Here is a 24,846-nt window from a genome sequence, read left to right as displayed (position 1 = left end):
AGGTGAACTGATGATCATGATGTATTATAGCTTCCACCCCTCACCAGTTTTTCCTGTGGGACGGTTGGCCTGCAAAATGTAATACTTGTTTTGGATTGCGGCCAAAATATCAAGGACGGATTCCTCAGTCATCCATGTTTCTGTGAGAAGAAGGATGTCTGGCTTCTCAGAGTCTAGAAGCTGAAAAATATCCAATTGATGTCTCACCAGTGATCGGGTGTTCAAGTAGTGAACTTTAAGGCATTTTGGTTCTTTAATGAATTGCGTAGCAGGACCAGCAGATAAGGGCATGTGAAGGGTGAGTTTTAAAATCAATTACCGGAAAAGTGAGTCTAGCGGCTAAAATATTCTCATTCTCTACAGAGGGAGTGATGTCACTAATACAGTCATTATTTCGATAGGAGAGTAATTCACTCCTGGAATATTGAAATAAATGAGCATAAGGGGTGGCCCCCGGCCCCGTTCGGGCGCAGACGGGGTTTCCTTCGGCGCGCCTGCTGCGCGTCCGGCGGAGGGGGCGGGGGGGATCTTGTTTAAATCCTTTCACGGCTCCCGCCAGCCGGCCTGAAGTGGGGGTGGAGTGTGAGGGAAGGAGGTGTGACCTACAGCATTTCTCCGCACAAGCGGCACAAAGAGCTGTGACAGACGGGAAACACTGGAAAGCAAGGTAAGTGTGCAAGTTGAATTTAAAAGGTACAATTCTTCAATGGGTGCTATACGTGCTGGAGAAGACAAGAGGGGGATCGTATTTTCGTCATCATTCTTTTTCCGCGAGTCGGCCACGGATTTCCGTTTGTTATTGGGTCCTAAACAGGGGACTGCCGATCGGAGCCATTGCAATAGGGCTCAGTACATTAAGAAATATATCAAGGCTTCTTATCTTTGGACTCATACAGACATTGTTTCCTTGCTTGGAAATTGTACCAGTTCAAATTTGCTGTTCGTCGTAATCTTTACAGAAATTGGGTTTCCCTCGCGAACATAACGTTCATCTAAATAGACCTTTAGAATGTACATAACACAGCTATCGGCTGCGCATTTGCTCATCCCCAACGATTTGCTGCTTTACTTAAGGAGCCCCTTCATTTTATCTTGCCCTGAAGAAGTCCCGTTTGGGATGAAACGCGTCTGCTGTGTTCTTTGACAAATGGATTAATAAAGAAAAGACCCTTTTGTTAAAAACCGCTTTGGAATTGATTCTTGGTATCTTTTGTGACAAACTTGTGACCTAGTTTGCACAATTCCTATATGTGGTGCACCTGTGCTTATAAATCTCACTACTGTATTTTTCGTGGTTTTCCTACATATTTATATACACTTTGAAAAAATAATATATATTATATATATATATATATAATCAGAAATACAGACGGATGTGTTCTTGGTCTCTTTTCAGACAATATGTAACCCTTAATTATTGCCATTGTGCAGAGTACTATCAATATAGAAAAGTATCTTTCCACGGGAACCATTGTTTCTGTCATATGGAGTTTGCTAAAAAGCGTTCTCTAGGAGATGCATTCAGGCTAGACTGGATGATGGTGCTCCTGTATTCTTTTCTGCTGCTATCACTCCTGCTTTGACTTCTGAGGACCATGAATGACCTGGCCCAAGTCCTCCTAGTCAGGAGAGTGGGATAATGGCAAATTCTGGGCATGTGCATTTAGCCCCCTGATCGGACAGCCACTCTGGGAGGACCTTCTGTCACAATGGGTTCTACCCGGCCTGCACAATCTGCACTTCCATGTGTGGAGGCTGAGCGTTGGCAGTTGACTGCATTTGATCTCCACCAGAGGACGTGGATGTCCATCTTTCTGCATGTCATCCCAATACAAAATGCATTTATGCGGTGCTAGTTTGAGCTGATGTGGAGCTGGAAACACGGACCCATTGCAGACTAAACTTTCCGATGTTTTGTTTTCGTTTTGCCCTTGGCCCTGCAAGGACTTGGCAGTGAGTACCATTAGAGGGTGTCTGTCTGGCCTTTCCAGCTTTTTTGCGTTCGCCAGATTAGCCGTCTTTGTGTAAATCACATGTTGTGATAAGATTTTTAAATGGTTTGTCACATGTGTCCTCTAAAGTCCTGTGTGTGACCATGTGGTATCTCAAGTTGGTCCTGACCTTCCTTATGTGCTGTCCCTTCGAGCTAATGCACAGGTTCTTGTTGCCCGCCTGACTCTCAAAATTGGTCTACTTGTGGTTGCTTCAGCTCGCCCTATGAGTGAGCTTCATCCTGTCTTGTTGCAACTGCACTGCGCCACCTTTTTTCCAGACATACTGTTGCATAATAGTGTCCTGTACTGTGGTAGCATTTTGTACATCACTGTAAAAGATCTCAAACACTTTGCAAGTCTCGGTTCGCGATTTTACTGGTTGGGTCTAACGTACATTTCAGTAAGAGTTCATTTTGCAGCAATAGTTGCATAGTTGCGTAAGTGGAAATTTCAAACCAATGTTACTGTCCCAATACTACGGGTATTATGTGACCAATATTTGAGGAACAGCACTCCACTACATTTCTTTTTAGTGACAGTTTTTTTTAGTAACACTGAACTTCTAATTGCAACTAAGTTATAAGCGTTGTCAGTGGAAAAACTATCTTTCCCAGTGCATGGAGACAGAATTGTCTCAAGCGCATCAACTATTCTTGCCAACTTTTTTCACCTTTTCATATAAACCAACTACTGTCTTTTTTCCTAACGCCACAAACACTTGCTGAGCTATCTTTCCATTCACTACTTCTACAAAGTCGTCTTATGTATTGAGTAAAGAACGTTTAGAACAAATTGATGTTGTGTTGTCTTTCCCCCTTTTGGTAATGGCAATTCCAAGGCTGAAATTGTTGTATGGATGGTGTGAGAAGTTGGCCTGATATATGATGCTCACTAGTTCTAGTGATCACCTTGTATCAGTCCAAACAACCCTTATGGTGATTGGTTGTAAGTCAACCTTATAGACCAGCTATCCTAATGGTAGCATGGACAAAGCAGTCTTAGGCTAAACTCTTTTGGCATGTGAAGCCAGCTGTTTTACCACATATAACCCCTTGAATACCAAATGAAAGGACACCACACAGGTAGTTATGAAAATAAACAAGATATTTATTAACTAACAAACACCTCTGAACTCTTTATGAGATCAGAGGGCTAAGCACATGACAAGACTCTTAGGAAAAATACGTTAAGTTGCACGAGTTACAATGTCGCCCTAGGGGCGCAACAAACCATATACTAAACAAGTGGTATAAGGAAGTCGATTAAAGGAATGGAGCTGTCCAGAGGCTGTAGGATCGCTGGGACTACACTACCCTAACTTTAGGTAAGTAATAGGAGGCCCACGGAACGCGTGTGCATAGTGTGAACTCACACGCGAGATGCGTAACAACGTCTATGGACAGTACAGTTCAAGAAAAAGGTGAGTACGAACAATCCTGACTAGATAGGACTAAAATGACTGTGAATCTGGACACTAGGAGAGTTAATCTACCCTTGAGCACCGAAATGCTCTTGTTACCTCACCCACGGACTGCGGGTGCATAGGTGCGCAGTCGTGTCTGGTTTCTGCGTTGAAGTTTATGGAGCCTGAAAGAAAAGATGCTGCAGGCGACCAGGAGGAAGATGTCCGGTGTGATCCAAGGGTGGATCAGTGAAGCTGAAGACCTGAAAGCAGAGGGGACAATGTTCAAAGTCACTAGCCAGTGACTGGAGTGGAACCAGGAAGGAACCAGAGGCTGTCATCGCGATCAGGTGAAGAGTGGACGCTTGACTCTGCAGCCACATGGACCAGGCAGGTGGTGTCTTCGACGACCAGGATGGAGGCACGAGCTGTCCGATGCAGGCTCTCGCTGTCGGATCTGGGTTTGGAGTCAACAGGCCTTGGCAAAGGCAACCCACGAGGTGAGTGGAAAAGACGTCTGGTGTGTACCAGGAGGGTCCGGGTTTGCCTCTCTTTTGGAAGGAAACAAGGGCCAGTCTGGAGCAACCAGACCAGCGGTGTTGATGTTGTGGATAGTCGTCTAGGAGGCCACTAGCCAGCCGGCAAGTGACCAGACAACGCATCGACCAGCAACCAGGCAGAAGGGCCCCACGCAGATCTCTTGGATGCTGGAGGGCTGGTCTTCGGTGCAGGAGCTGCTCGGGGCTGGGGCTTCTCAGTCCCCAAAGCACTTCATCAAGGTTACCTCAGAAGTCTTGCTGGAAGCGAAGTGCAATTTCTCCAAGATGGCCGGTCCCACATGTCTCGTCGCACCCACGGATCTCAGCTGTGCTGCAGATGTAGGTAGAGGTCGGAGAGGTCTGGGAATCCGGGTCTCGTCGGGCTCTGAAGTCTGGATCCTCGAGGGAAGACGACAAAGTGAAGCCGCTGGACGCTGATGGTGCCTGCTTGTGCAGGGTGGACACTCCTTGTCCACAAGGGAGATTTCTTCAGTCTTCTGTGTAGAAAGTCGAAGTTCAGAGTTTCTTCTTGTAGAATTTCAGTTCAGGATTAATCTGATTTGGAATGGGACCAGCTCCTACCTTTATCCTGCTAAAGGGGGCTGTACTATCACTAGGTCCCTCCTATGGGTGGGACCAGGAAGGGGGGTGAGTACAGCCCCTATCCTTTGTCCGGTGTCACGCTGGGGTTGGAGTGCCCCAGCAACTGGTTTGAACCGGTGTATGCATAGGGCACCTTGTGTGCCCCAGGCATGTCTCATTCCTTTCAGCCCGGTCCTACCTAATACACAAAATCCTGTCTGGGGTGGTGCTAGCACCTCCCAAGGCAGGAAACCCTTTGTCCAAGCCTCCCTCGCTGGAAGGACTCCAAGCAGCAGGAGGTCAGACTTGTGTCTGCGGTGGCAGCATCCATTTTGTGATGCTGAGGCTCGAGTTAACTTTAACCGGGGCTCACAGTTAGGTACATGTTGTGTCCCTCTAAAAGGGTGGAATGCTACCCCCGTCGCCAGAATTGGCGAGGGGGTAGTATTCCAATTTGTATGACACCTTACTCGACATGTTTTGATAATGCTATGCCAAAGTTAGCAATAAGCGTGAGGTTATAATGCACTTAAGAGTATATGGTATCGCGTTATCATGGAAACAGCTAAAGGACATGGTTCCGAAAGCTGTAGACTGGCTCAGCTCATGCCAGAGCACTATCTCACATAATTCCAAGCACTCTGCCTCCAGGATTGTTAAGACCTGCCATAGGAGTGACTTATAAGAGTATATGTGTCTATTCTAGGTTTAGATATAGGTATACTACATCTAAAGCAAAGGGTGATTACACCACCTTACCCCAGCTGATTGATCAGCCAGTTGTGTCAGATTTGGATGGCCAGCCAGGGATGGCATAATACATGCTCCAGCCCCTGGTAGGCCCTGGGTGCACCTATGCCCTGGGTACCCAAGGTACACTGTACAGGGGCTGATAAGGTGACCCAGTATCCAATTAGCTATGTACCTAAGGTACATGGAGTCCATTTTAACAGAGAGAGCAGGAAGCCTGGGGTCCTGGATAGCAGGATCCCAGGCCAACTAAGTCGAAAACCAGCTAAACAAAAGGTTGGGGGTAACCATAGTCAGATATCCACCTTCCTACAGATGGTAAGATGTATACACGTGTTATGCTAAGGTAAAATGCATACTCCCTAGCATCCCAAAAGGTCACTCTTCTCCTAATGGGGAAAAATTGCCTTTTTAGGCAAACTGACATTAGATGATATTTGTAAAGCAGCCACCCTGCCCTCAATTCACATATTTGATGGGTACTATTTTCTTGATCCATAAGCGTAAAGTGAAGAGCACTAGGACAGACCATTCTAAGCGCACTTTTTAATACCATTCTGTTGGAACTGGGGTAGCCTGGCCTAGGGCAAGACATACATTTCAGAGGCACAGTGTAAAGGTTGCAGACCACCCAACAGTAAAACCACGCAATAGCACTCAAAAAGAAAACACTACACCAAAAATGTGGAAAAATAAGTACTGCTTTATAAAAATAATATACTCTTTGTTTTCAGAATTTACAGCTTAGGACATTACAGGTCGCTTTTAGAATCAGCAATTATACCTTTGATCTAGTGAAGTAAATAATACTCTTTTGGCTGTGAAAGAATTACAGTTCAAAACATTCAGTTGTCATCAATTCAGGAATGCTTACTTTTGGAATGGAAATTCTCAATAGGATTGCTAAGCAGTGTTACTTTGCATTAATAAACAATCACAACAATATATTTCATCACATTAACCTGCCAAATCCACTGGCTGCGTCTTTACTACGATATTAAGATCTCTCCTCCCTTATCTGCACCTTAATACAGCACTAGAATGCACACTAAGAGTGGACTGCAGGAATTTCACAGGTTCACTGTACTCATTAACAATTGCTATAAATGCCTGAAGGAAGTTCCCCTATGGGTGAGTACTGTCAGCGCTCTTCTGATAGTAGTTTATGTTTCCTTGACCTGTAAAAATGAGGTTGGGATAATGAAGCTACTTCCCCTCACCTACTATGACACAGCTCAGGAATTAGGATGACAAGAAGTCAGGGCACCTTGCTAGACGCTAGATCTTGTGACTCTTTATCATTAACCACAAGGGTACAGCACCTTCCTTTCTCACCCCCACTCTCCTTACTGTCACAGTGGCCGTTCTGCCACAGTCCTCCTCTTTTGGCCGTCAGCCGGCCTCCGGCGATCCTGCCACACTTCCCCAACCAGCTACTTGCCTGGTGCTGGCGTGGGGGTAAATCAATTACCAGAGCGCGGGGGCTTGACAGGTTTCCTCAGGCCAGCCACGCTTCCTTTTCACAGCGCTGGGCGAGGGGCTTTGGAAACGGAAAGAAACAATGGCGCTTCCCGCTGGCTCCGTTGACGAGAGGCAGCTCCGCCTTCCGCCGGTTCATTATCTCTGGGACCACTCTGCCGGCCTCCCACTGAGCTTGCGCGTCGTTTAGACGCTTTCAGCGATGTTTCTTAGGGCGCCGGTATACGGAGGCGGCTCGCCTCCGAGACACTCACTCCTCCCTCGGTCACGCCTCCCGCAGGCCTCGCCTCCTCAGATCCGTCTCCACCACCGCAGAGCTGAGCAGGGCGGGCGCGAGGGACTAGTGTTCCCGCTTAGCGCCGCGCTGTCTCCGCTCCTATGCCGCAGTCTCTTCCCTCACCTGGCTCCACCGGAAGCACACTCCAGCGCGGCGCGCTCACTCCCCAGATCGCCAAGGCTCAGCAGTCACGCGTCTTCCCCTCAGCGCATCGAGGGAACACCGGGCACAACACGGGGCTCTCAGCTGCTTTCCCTTCAACGCTGGTATGTGAAGCGCTGGCAATGGGAAGTTAGGGAAGTCCTCTAACAAGAGCGTCCAGACAGGGATCAATGGGGCTCAAGTTTAGAGGGGGGGCTTCCTCCACAAGTAGATTGATTTCCTCAGCAGAAGAAGGTGGTTGGGAGGGATTGGTCAGGGGTAGAAGGGGGAACGTCTCCCTGTAGTGGCTGTCTGTCACAGGGACAAACTAACTGCTCCCAGTGCGTCCTCCTCCTTTCACCACTGCCTCACTCCTCCACTCTCTGGTCAACACAAAATGGCTTCCCAACCTCTGCCCTTATATAGACAACCCCCACAGAGTCCAGTAGGGTCCTGAAGGTTCTGGAAGGCCTAAGGTTATCCTATGGGGCTGACTAGGATGTGGCAGTTGGAAACAGTTAGGGCCCTCCATTTTGTGAATTACAGGAGTTTCCTGACAGAACAGGCCTCTGGGCCTGAGGTAAAAAAACTATGAGGGACAAAAGAACACCTATCCCCTTGGCCAACACCTATAAAAAGTCAGTGGCCAAAAATTATCAAGGGTATGAGGGGCAAAAAGGGGACAAAATAAATAATAAATAGGAGGGACTACGTCAAAAAGCCAGACAGGTCTAACACGCGTCCTCCCCCAGCTGAAAGTGGGGAGAACTACCCAACCCCTTGGGAGTCCTCATCACTAAGGCGGAAATACCTGGAGAGACCGTCTGCATTGGCGTGGTCCACTCCAGGCCGATGTTCCACCCGGAAGTCCATTCCCTGTAGGGAGATGGACCACCTCAACAACTTGGGATTTCCCCCCTTCATTTGCATCAGCCAACGAAGGGGTCGGTGGTCAGTCTGAACCAGGAAGTGCGAGCCAAAAAGGTATGGCCGCAGCTTCTTCAGAGCCCACACCACCGCAAAAGCTTCCCTCTCAATGGCACTCCACTTCTGTTCCCGGGGAAGCAGTCTCCTGGATAAGAAGACTACAGGTTGATCCAGGCCCTCTTCATTTAGTTGCGATAACACTGCCCCAATGCCATGTTCTGATGCATCTGTTTGGACAATGAACTCCTTGGAGAAGTCTGGGGCCTTCAGGACCGGTGCCGCACACATCGCCTGCTTCAATTTCTCGAAAGCTTGCTGACAAGCTCCTGTCCAAACTACCCGTCGAGGTTGTTTCTTGGAGGTGAGCTCTGTGAGGGGTGCTACAATAGTGCCATACCCCTTCACAAAGCGACGGTAGTAGCCTGTGAGGCCCAGGAAAGCTCGGACCTCAGTCTGTGTCTTGGGGGGTTCCCAGGCCATGATCGCCTCAATCTTCGCCTGCAGGGGCTGCACAGTCCCCCTACCCACCAAGTGTCCAAGGTACACAACCGACCCCTGCCCAATCTGGCATTTGCTGGCTTTGATGTTCAATCCAGCTTGTCTCAGGGCCTGGAGAACGGCTTGCAAATGCTGCAGATGGTCCTCCCAACTGCTACTGAAGACAGCAATGTCATCCAAGTAAGCAGCAGAGAAACTCTCCATTCCAGAGAGGACCTGGTTCACCAGCCGCTGAAATGTGGCAGGGGCGTTCTTGAGCCCAAAGGGCATCACACAGAACTGGTAGTGTCCCTCAGGCGTGGAGAAGGCTGACCTTTCCCTTGCTCCATCTGTCAAGGAGATCTGCCAGTACCCTGAAGTGAGGTCAAAGGTACTCAGATATTGGGCAGCTCCTAGCCGGTCAATCAATTCATCCGCCCTAGGGATCGGATGAGCATCAGTCCTTGTCACTGAATTCAGTCCTCTGTAATCCACACAGAACCTCAGTTCAGGTGTGGTGCCTGGTGGTGCGGCTTTTGGCACGAGCACCACCGGACTGGACCAAGGGCTGTTGGAAGGTTCAATAACTCCCAGCTCCAGCATCTTGGCAACCTCTCCATGGATGCTAGCCTTCACCTTGTCAGACAGCCGGTAGGTCTTCGACTTCACTGGTGGGCTGTCTCCTGTGTCCACGTCATGGGTACACAGGTGAGTCCTTCCCGGGACAAGGGAGAACAACGAAGAGTACTGCTCCAGGATCTGGCGGCAGTCCTCCCGTTGCTCAGGAGTTAGAGTAGGAGAGAGAATCACTCCCTCCACTGACCCATCCTTCTCTTGAGACGAAAAGAGATCTGGGAGAGGTTCTCTTTCCGCTTCCTCTTCCCCGTCAGTCACCATCATCAACATGACTTCGGGCCTCTCATGGTGGGGCTTGAGACGGTTGGCATGCAGCACCCGTAGGGGCTGTCGAGGGGTCTTAAGGTCCACCAGGTATGTGGCCTTACCCTTCTTCTCCAACACCTCAAAGGGGCCTGTCCAGCGATCCTGGAGGGCGCTAAGCTCTCCAGGCTCCATCACCCACACTTTCTGTCCAGGCTCCAATTCCACCTGGTGAGCATTGTGGTCATACCACTCCTTCATGACTGCCTGGCTGGCCTCCAAGTTGTCAGAAGCTTGCTTCCACAACTTCGCCATTTGGCTCCTGAAGGCCAGCATGTAGCTCACCACATCCTGGGGGGTTTCCTGGGAGACTTCTCCCAACCATCCTTCACCAGGCTGAGAGGACCGCGTACAGGGTGCCCATACAGAAGCTCAAAGGGGCTGAAGCCCACTCCCTTCTGGGGCACTTCCCTGTAGGAAAAGAGTAAACAGGGTAGGAGGACGTCCCATTTCCTCCGCAGGCTCTCGGGCAGACTTCTGATCATGCCCTTCAAGGTCTTATTAAACCTCTCAACCAGTCCATTCGACTGGGGGTGATAAGGAGTGGTGAACCGGTAGGTCACTCCACACTCCTTCCACATTGCCCGCATGTAAGCTGACATGAAGTTGGTCCCCCTGTCAGACACAACTTCCTTGGGAAATCCCACTCGGGTAAAGATTCCCATTAGGGCTCTTGCCACTACAGGTGCAGTGACTGTCCTCAGAGGTATTGCCTCTGGGTACCGTGTGGCATGATCCACCAGAACCAGGATAAACCTGTGACCAGCTGTTGTTGGTGGATCCAAAGGCCCTACAATGTCGATGCCTACCCTTTCAAAGGGTGTGCTAACGACTGGAAGTGGTTCCAGGGGAGCCTTTAGCTTCACCCCTGTTTTCCCACTGGCCTGGCAGGTTACACATGTCCGACAGTAAGTGTTGGACGCCACTTTCATCTGAGGCCAGTAAAAGTGGAGGACAAGCCGTGCAAAGGTCTTGTCCTGGTCTAAGTGTCCTTCCAGGGGTATGGCATGAGCCAATTCCAAAAGAAAGGCTCAGTACTGTTGCGGGACTACCAAGGCCCTTGATAAACCAGGCAAGGGTACCTTGGGTTCACTGTAGAGGAGTCCATCCTCCCAGTAAATATGGTAGTGTCCCGTAACATCACCTGCTGCTTGGGCTTCAGCCTGTCGCCTCAGTCCCTCAAGGGTGGGGCACTCCCTCTGCCCCTTACAGAATTCCTCTCTGGTAGGACCTCCCTCCACATGCCACTCCGCAGGGATGGGTAAATCCTCCAGAGAGTCTACTTCCGCCTCCACGGACTCCTGGTCCACCACCGCAGGTGGCCGATCTGTCACATGGGGTGTGGAAGCCGGAGCAGGCTTTCTCTGTCTCCGGGTCTGTCCCTTCTTAGCAGCGGGTTGGGCCATTGTTCCAGGCTCCAACCCAGGCGAACTCCCTCTCCGGGCAGTCGCAGACCGTGTGCTTGCACAGGCCCAGTCAGGTGTACCCAGCATCGCAGAATGCGTCCGGTATTCCACCTCTCTCCAAGTGTTGTGTTCCATGTCATTCCCCAACAGACAATCGACTGGCACGGCAGGGCTTACGGCAACTCGAAGTGAACCTGCAACCCCCTCCCACTCAAAGGGAACCTCAGCCACTGGATAGTGGCCCATTCTGCCGTCAGCTATCGCGGCGGGGTGGAGTACATTAGGAACAACCTGCTCTGGAGACACCAGTTGACTTCTCACCATAGTCATACTGGCTCCTGTATCTCTCAGAGCCTCCCCTCTCTGGCCATTGATGGTAACCCATTGCCCATACTTTGTAGTATTTGGGGGCACCTGGATCTTTGGAACCATCTCCCGCTCTCCCAGGGACACTAAGGTGACGCCCGCCCACTCACCCCCCTTATCTAAGGGCAACTCCTCCCCGAGCGCTACACTAGCTACTCCCGGTGACTTTCCTCCGGTGGGAGGGGGTGGTCTCTTTGGGCATCTGACATCCCCCTTATAATGTCCAACACCACCACATTCAAAACAGTGGAGAACCCTTGGCTGCTGGCTTTGGCCAGGATTAGGGTTTCTGGGCGGGTTTGCCCTAGGGGTGAAACCTGCTCCCTTCCCTTGGAAGTTATTTTGGGGACCTTTAGAGAACTCCTTCTTTTTCTCTCCCCCCTCCTTCTTCTGGGGGGCGCCCTGTCCGGCTTTTTGAGATTCCCCTCCAGTCCCCTTGGAGGACACCCGGGTACTTGCCCAGATGTCCGCCTCCTCTGCAAGCTTCCGGGGATTGGTCAGCTTGCTGTCCACCAGGTGTTGGCGCAGCTCGGGAAAACATTTCTCGAGGAGGTGTTCTCTCAAAAATAGATCGTACAGCCCCTCATAATCTTTTACCTCACTGCCCTTGACCCAACCCTCTAAGGCCTTTCTGGCGTAGTCAAGGAAGTCCACCCAGTTCTGGGTGCTTAATTTGTGGCTCTCCCTGAACTTCTGTCGGTACCTTTCTGGGGTAAGCCCGAACTTCCTTAACAACGCCAGCTTCATGGTGGGGTAGTTAGTTTGTTCCTCTGGTTCCAGGGCCAGCAAGGTGTCCCGACCAGCAGGAGGCATGTACTTGTACAGACTACCCCCCCAGTGCTTCTCCTGCACCCCGTGAACCCTCAGAGAAACCTCATAAGCAGCCAGCCACTTAGCTATATCGTCCCCCTGACTGAAGCTCGCTATCAGGTCTTTTGGTAAATAGGGTTTGGTCTCCCTGGCTGTCTCCTTTGGTACCCTGCCACCATTCCTTTCAGGAGAGGACCCCCTTCGCAGGCTTTGGAGCTCCAGTTCCTTCAATCTAAACTCATGGAGCATCCTCCTCTCCTCCTTCTCCTTCTCCAACTTGGCCAACTCCCACCTCAACTGTCTTTTCTCCCTCCTATCGGTGAGCTCGGCTTCCGTTAAGCTTCCCCCAGAGGCGCTACTGCCCCTTCTGGAGTAGGACACTGGTCCTGGGAGTAAGTTTTCCCCCTCAGAGCGGAATAAACCTTCTACACCCCCCCCCCCCCCCCCCCCCACCGTGTCCTGGTCTGCCTCTTCATCCTCCTCCTTCTTTTCTTGGTGTGCCTCCACCCAAGCCCTAAGACTGGTCTGGAGCTCCCCCTTCCTGGCACCATGTTTGAAAAATACCCCCATTTGCTGGCAGAACATTTTCAACTGTGACACAGAATAGACCTCTAGGTTTTCCAAAGCGAACTCCATTTTGAGTCAGGCAAACCTAGATAACACACCAGAAATTTCAGAGTTGCAAGGGCAACCTAAAGCCACCTCCACCCACCACCAGGAACAAATTTGGAAAAATCAAAAAAGACAAATTAGGAGGGCCGCAAGGAGAAAACTCCTGGTGTAGGTTTAGTGTATTACGTTGAATTACTGCTGAGTAGCTGCAACCAAGTCAGTATCCCACCGCTAGGCACCAATCTGTTGGAACTGGGGTAGCCTGGCCTAGGGCAAGACATACATTTCAGAGGCACAGTGTAAAGGTTGCAGACCACCCAACAGTAAAACCACGCAATAGCACTCAAAAAGAAAACACTACACCAAAAATGTGGAAAAATAAGTACTGCTTTATAAAAATAATATACTCTTTGTTTTCAGAATTTACAGCTTAGGACATTACAGGTCGCTTTTAGAATCAGCAATTATACCTTTGATCTAGTGAAGTAAATAATACTCTTTTGGCTGTGAAAGAATTACAGTTCAAAACATTCAGTTGTCATCAATTCAGGAATGCTTACTTTTGGAATGGAAATTCTCAATAGGATTGCTAAGCAGTGTTACTTTGCATTAATAAACAATCACAACAATATATTTCATCACATTAACCTGCCAAATCCACTGGCTGCGTCTTTACTACGATATTAAGATCTCTCCTCCCTTATCTGCACCTTAATACAGCACTAGAATGCACACTAAGAGTGGACTGCAGGAATTTCACAGGTTCACTGTACTCATTAACAATTGCTATAAATGCCTGAAGGAAGTTCCCCTATGGGCGAGTACTGTCAGCGCTCTTCTGATAGTAGTTTGTTTCCTAGACCTGTAAAAATGAGGTTGGAATAATGAAGCTACTTCCCCTCACCTACTATGACACAGCTCAGGAATTAGGATGACAAGAAGTCAGGGCACCTTGCTAGACGCTAGATCTTGTGACTCTTTATCATTAACCACAAGGGCACAGCACCTTCCTTTCTCACCCCCACTCTCCTTACTGTCACAGTGGCCGTTCTGCCACAGTCCTCCTCTTTTGGCTGTCAGCCGGCCTCCGGCGATCCTGCCACACTTCCCCAACCAGCTACTTGCCTGGTGCTGGCGTGGGGGTAAATCAATTACCAGAGCGCGGGGGCTTGACAGGTTTCCTCAGGCCAGCCACGCTTCCTTTTCACAGCGCTGGGCGAGGGGCTTTGGAAACGGAAAGAAACAATGGCGCTTCCCGCTGGCTCCGTTGACGAGAGGCGGCTCCGCCTTCTGCCGGTTCGTTATCTCTGGGACCACTCCGCCGGCCTCCCACTGAGCTTGCGCGTCGTTTAGACGCTTCCAGCGATGTTTCTTAGGGCGCCGGTATACGGACACTCACTCCTCCCTCGGTCACGCCTCCCGCAGGCCTCGCCTCCTCAGATCCGCCTCCACCACCGCAGAGCTGAGCAGCGCGGGCGCGAGGGACTAGTGTTCCCGCTTAGCGCCGCGCTGTCTCCGCTCCTATGCCGCAGACTCTTCCCTCACCTGGCTCCACCGGAAGCACACTCCAGAGCGGCGCGCTCACTCCCCAGATCGCCAAGGCTCAGCAGTCACGCGTCTTCCCCTCAGCGCATCGAGGGAACACCGGGCACAACATGGGGCTCTCAGCTGCTTTCCCTTCAACGCTGGTATGTGAAGCGCTGGCAATGGGAAGTTAGGGAAGTCCTCTAACAAGAGCGTCCAGACAGGGATCAATGGGGATCAAGTTTAGAGGGGGGGCTTCCTCCACAAGTAGATTGATTTCCTCAGCAGAAGAAGGTGGTTGGGAGGGATTGGTCAGGGGTAGAAGGGGGAACGTCTCCCTGTAGTGGCTGTCTGTCACAGGGACAAACTAACTGCTCCCAGTGCGTCCTCCTCCTTTCACCACTGCCTCACTCCTCCACTCTCTGGTCAACACAAAATGGCTTCCCAACCTCTGCCCTTATATAGACCACCCCCACAGACTCCAGTAGGTTCCAGAAGGTTCTGGAAGGCCTAAGGTTATCCTATGGGGCTGACTAGGATGTGGCAGTTGGAAACAGTTAGGGCCCTCCATTTTGTGAATTACAGGAGTTTCCTGACAGAACAGGCCTCTGGGCCTGAGGTAAAAAACTATGAGGGACAAAAGAACACCTATCCCCTTGGCCAACACCTATAAAAAGTCAGTGGCCAAAAATTATCAAGGGTATGAGGGGCAAAAAGGGGACAAAATAAATAATAAATAGGAGGGACTACGTCAAAAAGCCAGACAGGTCTAACACATACCATGCCATTCTATGCGCAACCTGTGATCTACAGCACCACATCAGGCAGAGATTCCTCCTCCTGATCTACATACTGTCAACCTTCCCACACCGGTCTTGAAAAAGACCCGCCGCGACCACCAATTGGGGCGCATCAGGGTCGAAATGTCGATGCCTATCTCAGGTCCAGAACCTCCAGGATCCCTTAAAAAAACATTAAAATTCCTGGATGGGAACTAGCTTCTGGCCAATCAAACTCTTGTATATAAATGTATATATGTAATACTTTATATCACTGTATATTGCCTCATGCACTGAGCACCTTTCAACCAAATGTCACTAAATTACACTTGTTATTGACGGTCATATTATGAATCAAATGTTATCATTGAATGAAGTAATTCAAATGAAACATTAATGAATTCTGAACCAGTAAGAGGTGTGGCGCCCAGCACCATGTGACTCTGGGCAATAGCTTGCTTAATCTTCCCGAGGACCCCCAGTGCCTAGAGACCCTTACGGGTGATTGTTCGCGCTTTACAAATGTGGATTATTATTATATAAAACCATCGTCTGGCTATATGAACTTTATCCTTTTATTGCTTTAGCATTTATTTCTCATTGAATATGTGTATCAGAGAGCTTTTAATCTCAATTGCATTTAACAGTATTGTCAAAGTAATGTGTCTTACCCAACAGAACCACTCTTGTGTTTAACCTTCAAAGGTATGTGGGCACATTTCTACTCATCCAGCATATTCTGTTTTAGCCATCGAGGGTCAGAAAGGTTTAAAGGAGAGTGTGAGGTGAAAGAAGGTCAATCTAGGTGAAGTCCCATTATCTGCCACCACAGTATTACCAAAAGGGGATGTCTTTTTTTAATACAGATCCGCATGTTTTTCTGCATCCCTAAACTTAAGGATGTATGCAGATATTAAGATGCAATGTTACTTTCCTGGTTATGTAAATAGTAGTCTGCAAAATTAATTAATTGGTTCTGTCTGCGTAACTGATGAGATTTCTTTGTTTTTCAGCTTTGGAAATCCTACAGTAGATGAAAGGAGTATCCTTGCCCCACTGTATCAGTGCTGCATGTAAGTAGGATGTTCAGAAGACCACGATAAAAGTTAGCAGGTCCCACACCGGTGGGAATATAGGAAACACTTCATCTTGAATAAAGACCCACACTCCCTGTTTAAAGAAAATGACATGCTTTCCTATTAAAATAAACGTTTGTTGCTCATATAAAATATACAGTAGATGTTCGTTAGAATGCTAGAATAGGATAGTAAATCTCCCTCTATCCATGCCTACATAAGCAGATGACACTTCAGCTGTATGACTGCTGTACCTGCATTAACAAGCACTGACTCTACAAAGCCCGCCCTGTGACAGGGATGCACCCCAGGTAAGGAAACGTGAAGTTTGCCTAAGACCACTGCCCAATGGATAACTGCTGACACCTAATGCTGCCTGGGGGTTAAAGTCTATGGTAAAGATAGGACCTACTATAGAAACTCGCAACCTTCCCTTATTTTTTCATTGAATTCCGTTGATGTTTATTTTGTAGATTTATGGCACTTGTAATATGTGCATAGGAAAGCGCCTGCTTTACAGTAGTGATCCGCAAAGCGGCATAACTCCTGGAATTGCTTCTCCCCACAGAAGAGAGTAAGCCTAACCCCTTCACTGAAATTGTGCAACCTGGGCCACCAACATGAGCCTTGATTGCTTTTTTCAGTGCTGGCTGCATTATCAAAACCATTTCAAGAGCATCTGTGAGGTCTCATGACCGCTCCAGGTGAGGCCAGGAGTACAGGCCTTCACAAGTAAGATAAACCATGGTATGGCCTTCTTTGAACATTTGACATTTATGCCCTCTGAATGCATGTGATGCTTAGGCTGTTACACACATGCCTTTTTGGAAATGATATGCAAGGTATTTCTGGCTTTGCCAGAGGGAAAAAAGAATGCGCCGCTCAGACAGTACATGATTGCCTTATCACTGTGAAGAAGGTTCTAGACTGGACTATTCAGACTCTGTCTTCTGTGCTATGGCTATCTGCCTCCTTATTAGAAGGCAAGCTTGGGTGCTTCCTACTGGAGTCTCATAGTACTTCAAAGCTTCCCTAATGGGCATGCTATTTGTGGCATATAGGTTCTTTAATGAGAAGGCTGATGCAGCATTAGAGAAATGTAAACAGGGGTTGTTGTTCCTTGCTCACCTGGCCCACCAGCAATACAGGACATTCAGAGAACACTAGAGGAATGTTTCATTTTGCCAGCTACAATCTTCTCAGCAACCTTGCAGACTTTTTGAGATGGCATGCGTAGAGGGTGTTTCAAACAACGAGGCTAACAGCAGCAACACTTTGTATTCTTTGCCAGACACATCTGTTTAAGCTTTCTCTTTTGGTTGCCAAGCATTCTCATGTTGAGACAAGATGGTGGAAGAATCCAAGATTGCCTACCTTACTGGCATTCCATTAAATCGGACCAATTGGTCCTTCTTACTTAGTCAACTTTGTTATGCCCTTCCCTTTCTTAAGGTGTGGTGAAGCACACCACTATTCTATCAAAGGTCTATACAGTTTTGATAGCTAAAGGAGAAATCTAACCGTTACCAAAGGCAGAGAGAGCACTGGGGTTTTAGCCCTGGTAGTTTCTGGTCCCCAAGAACGGTGGGTGGATTAAAAATTAGTCTAGAACGCTGACTCTTGAAAACCTTCCGCAGAAAAGAGAGGTTCAAAATGACACATGCTCCTCAGCCTCTTCAGGTCTTGTACGCTAATAACTGGATAGTGTCCCTGATGCATCAGGACCTATACATTCATATGCCATCCCTGTTGTCCCACAGTAAGTATTGCTTTGTGGTAGGGTCAAACAACATTCAACTTACTGCACTGGCCACATGGGCCACTCTCTTCATTACAAAGGTCTTGTATGTGATTGTGACATATCTTTGCTGGATGGGGATACACTAATTCATGTACTTCTACAATGTCATTACTGTCTAACCCGGGGTTTTCCATCAGCCATCCCACATCTCAGCTGTAGCCAGTGCTGAGGATTCTCTTTATTTAGGTTGTCCTGGACATAGTCGCCCTGAAGTCCTTCCTGCTCCAGCAGCGAGTTCAGGGCAATCAGTCTATGAACTCCATATTTCAAGCAAGAGTTTCTGTTCCAGCCTTTATAGTTCTGAAGCCGCATGAGCTCTAGAAATCATGCACTCTGCTGGTGACTCATGCCTGTTGGCGCATGTGGGTCCTTCAATGTAATCTGCAGCTGCAGTGTGCTTCGCCCTGGGATGCACTATTGGGTCAGTCGGGTTTGCTGAGAGGAGAGTTTTGCCGGCCCAGTCCTGCAGACTTTCTGGTCTGAATACATCCATAGACCCACCTCCAAATAGGTTCCGTTTTAGTATCTATTCAAAACGTGAAAATTCTGCAGGAAGAATGAGTTACTTACCTTAGAAGTTCTTTCTGGTAGATGCACTGTGTAGCTGTTGATTCTTCGTGGACTCTCTCATCCTCCCCGTTGTGGTTGGCCTCGATCCATCAATAAGGTCCCACGTCTAGGAAAATGTAACTCGATGCTGATCCTCTCCAATCACAATCCCCCAGTTGAAGGGATGAGTGGTTTTATGCTGAAATGTCAGAACATCACCACGGAGAAGTGGATAATCAATTTAATAAATCATGGGTATCATATAAAGATGTTGTCAAAGAAAGCAGAATACCTTGAAGCTCACAAAGACATTGACTCACAAGAAATTTAAGATCTGTTTTTGAAAAATGTGAGGAACTACTCAAAAGAGTAGCAAAGGGATGTATTTACCAAGCTTCTTGATCTCAAAAGAGGACCCGACATTGTTTGTTGATAAACATTGACACCAAGATTGTTCACAGAATTCTTGGCAGTAGCGGCAGCACATATTCGATGCTACAAGAATTATGTGTGCTTATCCAGGCAGCTGTTCACAAAGAGAAACTTGTGCACATAGTACCAAGCGCATAGCCAAGGGTATTTATGCCTTACACTGGAAGTCATAATCAATCTGAAGAAATAATGCATCCATCTCGGATAACGACTTTTCTGGGGGCAGAATTAAATACTCCGAATACAATTGCTTTCCCCACTGGGAGGAGATTTCGGACACTACAGGAAAAAGTTTCTACTTTACTGCAAGTCACATTCGGACAGTAAGAACAGTGATGACGTTGTTGGGAATGATGGCATTATGTACCCCCTGATGGTCAGGGGGCACTCGTTACAGAAGGAGGCTATGAAACCCTAAATGCGGTTTCTATCCTGTAGAGCTTTTCAGTCAGTTGCATGGAGGAAGAGGGGTGAAAATAAAAAACACAGGTAACACTTGAACGGTGTTCTACACAAACAACCGACATCTGTCGGTCTCCCCCTCACCCCCCCAAACTGAGGCGCCGCTTCCTTTTTCTTTACGTGGCATGGCCATTGTAACTCTGCTCCATTTTTGCTTCTCTGTCATAGCATTTGACCCCCTGACTGCCACATTGATGTTTGAAGCAGGGCACATCAGGCGCAGTGAAATTATATTTGACAGAACACAGCGCATAGTCCACATACTGTGAAGGAGCTTTGTAGGCTTAATTGTGATGCCATAGGGAGGTCCTTTTGGCTCCACCTGTTGTCAAAGCGCACAAAGAATAGTCTACACAGTTTCCCAAGCTCTAGATGGAAATAATGTGAGATGTGAATCTAGAGGAATGTCCAGCTGAAAATCGTTTGTTATAAGTACTTAACCCATTTCATACAGTGTGCCTTTAGTTTCTACATTGTTAAGACGTATTGGGCGGATAATCAGCTGTTTGTTTGAGTTACTGGAGCAAAGAAGAGGAAAGACAATCCAGAAACTGATCTTGTCCACACGTATTGTCCTCTGCATTAAAGTGTTATGCCCGGCCCAAGGAGAAGAATCCTCCAGAGTGCCTTCAGGTTCTGCTTTAATTCAGGACATTCCAGCTTTGGCTATCTGCTAGGCACCTGCCTTGGTGTCTGTCCATACTTTCTCCAAACACTACTACATTGATGCACGAGTCCACAGGAAAGGTAATTTTGCCTGCTTAATCCTGTAGTATTTCCTGGCATAAAGTCCACTTCCTAGATGCACCTTGATTGGTATTGTTTCACATGATGAAAAATCCGTGGTTGGAAGTATCCGTGAGAAGAATAAGTTACCTTCCGTAATGTGCGTTTCTAGTGAATGCTCTAACTGCAGATTGCTCACCAACCACCCACTTCCCGATCTGTTTAGAGGGCTTTCAAATATTAATAAGGCCCCAAGTTAGGTGTTGTGCACTGCTGGTGAAAGGTCAGTTCTGTTAGCTCTGCTTTCTGTGGCGCAAAAAGTCAAAATATTAAATTGGTTCCACATAGGGATGGCATCCTTTATATTGTTCCTTGTTATATACTTATGTGGGACAAGTGGTAAAAGAGGTCATTGGAGCCACTTGTTGGCACACAAGAAGCATTGCAAGAGTTTCTGGATCCAGTCAGATGCCTGGGGAGATGCCCAAAGTGTTTGAGTATCCACCAGAAACCGTTTTACAAAAACTACATAACCTATTAGAGGTATCTCCAATAGCTACAGCGGTTCAGTCATGCTCCTGTGACCAGAAAATATTTAGTTGCTCCTGTTGCCTGCACGAGTGAAGGGCTAGTTAGTGCTTAACCCCTTCCATGCTGGTGACGAACCCCAGCCGTCATGCTCTGCGGCGCTCGTGTGCTGATGACGGCTGGGGTTCGTCACGGCCCCGCCCTGTTCTTTTGTTTACCGCACAGCGGCGGAAACGGCCCAGCATGGAAGGGGTTAAAGGAAGTTTACATTTAAGGAAAACTTTGTAAACTAGAATGTCTATTTCCATTGTGTTATGTTGACTCTTGTTCCTTGGGAATGCATTGTCTTGTTTGTGCACCTTGAGCAAATGTTTATGGGGGATCCATTGACTTCTATGCGTTGTAAGGTTTTCTGATTATCATTGAAGGTATGCAGATCACTCTTTTCAGGGGCTCCACTTGGCCACACTTCATCAGTGGAGAGGGCATTAGATTGTAACCACTTTTGAGATCTGTCCATACGCTCCTTCACATTACATTTACCCTGGCATTTTTATTAAAGCTTGTTTCAGATGATTTTTCCTGACATTAACTTTTACAAGCCTCCTTTTTTTTTCTTTGCAGCATCCGGGTCTCTACATGGAATCGTTTAAACCACTTGAAATCCAATTCCTTGTGGTCTGCCATGAAGAAAGCCATGGGCCATGACCCCATCTCCCCTGTGCTTTTGGACTCTCACCTGGAAGCAATGGAACGGCGGCTGCTTGGCATCCTGGCAACCGTAAAGCAGTGCACCGAGCAATTGGGTTCCGAAGTGGTGCTAGTAGAGGACAGAATGCCCCTCTCCCATCTGTGAGAACTTTCTGGAGGACAGGTTCCTCGCCAAGTACTGGACTAAAAATCCCAGGAGATGAACTGTGCCAGGACAATGACAAGAAACTGAATGCGGTTCACAAAGCAACAACATTTTGGGAAGCTTAACAAGATTTTATGGAAATCTAGACTTCTACACATGAACTCTGGACCCTAAGGGCTAGGCAGCACATCTAGCCACGGATGCCAGTAGTTCTGGATATTTCAAAGTTATATTCAGGGGCCTCTTCCTCATGGTTGGTGATAAGTGATATAATACATCTCTAATATGGGTCATGGATAGATGAGGCAGATAGGGTATGTGAGTTGTTCTTTTTTTAATATGTTCGGTCCAAAATTTTATATTTCTCGATGGATTTACATTTAATACAAGGAAATTAGGATTTTAGGTATCTACTTATTGGACACTCACCGCAGCCCTAAACATTTGTCAGTGTCCCATAAGATGCCTAGTTTGCTCTTGCAGTGTAAACTGTTCCACCACTGCTTGACGTTTGTGAAAATGTTGTCTTCAGACAATGGATTTAATCCCGCAAAATTGTCCTAGGGCTCATTTTGTTGAAAGCAGACCCTCTACACTTGCTTGATTATGACAAAGGGTGGGAACCATTTGCAAAAGACTAAGGTAAACGGAGTTACAAGAAGATCAGATGATTATTATACAGAGTTCTAAAACATTGCTTACATTTTCACCAGTAATTGTTCCTTCAGTCACCAACCCATCCACTTCATATGTGCCATGTCCACCTGTCTTGGAAAGTGAGAGAGGCGTCTGTGAAAAGGAACGGAGCAAGGTACATATGCTGGAGGAGACTGTCTATCCTTGCACTCCATGCAGCAGGCAGACATGGTCGTGTCGCTCTAGAATTTGGAACCCCAAAAGGACTTCTTTATCCAGAACCTAACCATGGTTACTGCTGCAATTATGCAGAGGGCCAGATTCTTGTTTTATTTATCATTTTTGTCTTAATCAAAAATGTCTTTTTGGGGGGTCTCCCAAAGACTTTCACAAGTAAAGTTGGTCTTTAAGAGACTCATTAGGGCATTTATGTGGATGGACCGATATTGCTGCTTGAAATGGCTTTGAAATCATCCTTTCTGACGATGGTATGTTTGGTGAGGCCTCGTACGCCGATCAAAATTAACTGCAAACACTGAACTTTCTGGCCAGTGACATTGACCTCTTTCAGTCTCGGTGGAGCAGACTCTCACCATTTAACTAGATTCTCTCAATTATTTGGAGATTTTTATTTTTCTAGTCAGGAGCTATTTATTTAGGAAGGGTTTTTTAAATTATTATTGTTTTAATAGAATATGGGGGTTCTTCTGCTGGAAGTTAGACTACCGTTATATCCTGAGATACAGCTGTGAGACACACCAAGACAGTTTTGCGAATGATTGGGGATTACTTTGTGTATTACAGGATCAGTGAAATATTGCTACAATTGTTTACAAATTCATGGTGATGGACACGTTTGACAATTCCACTTCTGTTCCATTTGTTTTTCATGTCTCAAGTATCACCACAGATGGGTTTCTGGTGTTGACATATGCGTACATATAGACAGATGCAGAGTGTAATAGTTATTTATTACCTTTAAGTGTGGGGAGGTATGGGCCTTGACTCAAGAGAGAGAAAGAGACCTAATGTCCCCTCCCTCTGCATATGTGTTTATGCTAGGTTTTACTATCACGTATGTGAAATAGTTATAAAGCTAGTTATTTAAGCAGATTGGGTGCACGCTCTTGATTGTACAGGCCCACAGTGTTCAGCAGTGGAGTTCTAGAACAAATTTGGAGGTGGGCTGAATTGATCTCAGGGCGTCCGTCAGTCACTGTCCAAGAGAAGCATCATTTCAAAAACAGGGCTGTTTTTTATGTGAAAAAACATGTTTTGCCAAGTGGCAGGTGTCACGGGGGGTGGGGTCTAAATCTCAAATAACCCCTTCACCAAAATTTCTGAACAAGGATCCCACTGTGCATTCACCTAAGGGAGACCAGGCTTCCGATTGCATGATTGCGATAATGTATATATGGTTGCATTTTTAAAAGGGATAACTCAACATTGCTGCATTGTTTGGTTTGTTACATATGTCTAGAGCTGTTCGGGGGGCGATGTCAGCAGCATACCTGGCAGTGGGGCGCAAGTGGGTATGGCAGGGCTACTGCGGAACACAGGGGGTCCAGAGCGGATGGCAAATAGGTGAGAACGCTGGTGCCTGAGGGATGTAATATGCCTCCCCAGGATGACTCTCACCCGCTGAGGCCCTCAAATTTTGCTGAAACCTCCTGCCCCAGCACTGGTGGACGAGATAACTGCTGGCAATCCTGATGGGAGTGTCATGTCTGGCACAAAGCTGTAGGACCTGCATTGTTACCATGAGCACTGAACACCGCATGGCACAGGCAGTGCTCTCTTTTGCAGCTGTAAAAGAGGAAGCTGTTTGCTGCGGACTGGTGGCTGGTGACATTTGAAAGTGGTAAGGCGTAAAGGTTGGGTTCAAGTGCTATTTCGTGTTTGGGGAGAAAACCTTAAAGAAACCTGTGGCAAATGGTGCATTTTAAAGCAAATTTGAGAGAGAAAGGTTTAGTAAGAAATTTTGAAAGTGCAGTGATGAAATATTTAAACAAATCAAAACCTGCCCCATATCTTACTGCCTTAAATATGATAAACAGTTACTGACACTGTAGTGAGACACTTTTTATGATTGGACTTCAGTACTGTGCAAATGAAACCATGAATATGTTGCACATAAGCAATCTGAAGACTTGGCAGCTATAAATAAACAGATCGTGCAAAACCTGCCATTGAGAGCAGATGCACCCCCCCCACCCCCCAAGAATGATTAAAAATTAGTTATGGGCAGTGTCCAGGGAATTGAGTTCATTATTGTTGTTGAGTCATAAATGTGGAGTAGTCCTGCCGGAGTGTGTAGACTGAGTGAAAGTAAACATGCACAATGAACACAGCCCTGAAAAATGAGAATCAGGTCTTGATTATTAGATAGTGACATTTACATTTAAAACAATTACAGTTAAGTTCTTTAGGATTATAACTGTCAATTAACCATTTAAACCCCACAAAATGAAACTCCAATTGCTTCATATGTGAATGTCACCATCGAAACTTCAGATCAGCTTTCCCTCTTTTTTATTTTTGCTCTTCATGCTTCAGCAAGAAGCAGTCACCAGACAAACACATTCCAGCTCACAATTAAAGATGTCAACAGTCTTTACCTTTATTATCAGACAGAAACGTGAAATAGGTTGCCAGTTCAAGCACATTTAGTCTTTAAGTGAAAGCATAAAGGCGGTAACTGAAAATTCGGTTCTGGCACGAAACGTCAGCTACCGCCTTAAAACAAACATCCAAGCAAAGGCGCAAGGCATTTTTA

General features: G+C 47.3%; 1 protein-coding gene across 1 annotated transcript in view; it reads left to right on the top strand.

Annotated features, from left to right (window-relative positions):
* The window catches only part of FAM20B (FAM20B glycosaminoglycan xylosylkinase), a 172,082-nt gene extending 148,568 nt beyond the window's left edge, over positions 1 to 23,514 (top strand). Inside the window, exons 7-8 of the mRNA XM_086956370.1 lie at positions 16,018 to 16,077; positions 21,203 to 23,514. Of these exons, the coding sequence (XP_086812496.1) occupies positions 16,018 to 16,077; positions 21,203 to 21,434 (292 nt within the window). The 3' untranslated portion in view covers positions 21,435 to 23,514. The remainder of the gene's footprint in view (positions 1 to 16,017; positions 16,078 to 21,202) is intronic.
* Positions 23,515 to 24,846: the final 1,332 nt, after the last annotated feature.

The sequence above is a fragment of the Lissotriton vulgaris genome, chromosome 1_1, assembly GCF_964263255.1.
Source record: "Lissotriton vulgaris chromosome 1_1, aLisVul1.2, whole genome shotgun sequence".
NCBI lineage: Eukaryota > Metazoa > Chordata > Amphibia > Caudata > Salamandridae > Lissotriton > Lissotriton vulgaris.
This window is presented reverse-complemented; position numbering and strand designations above follow the sequence as displayed.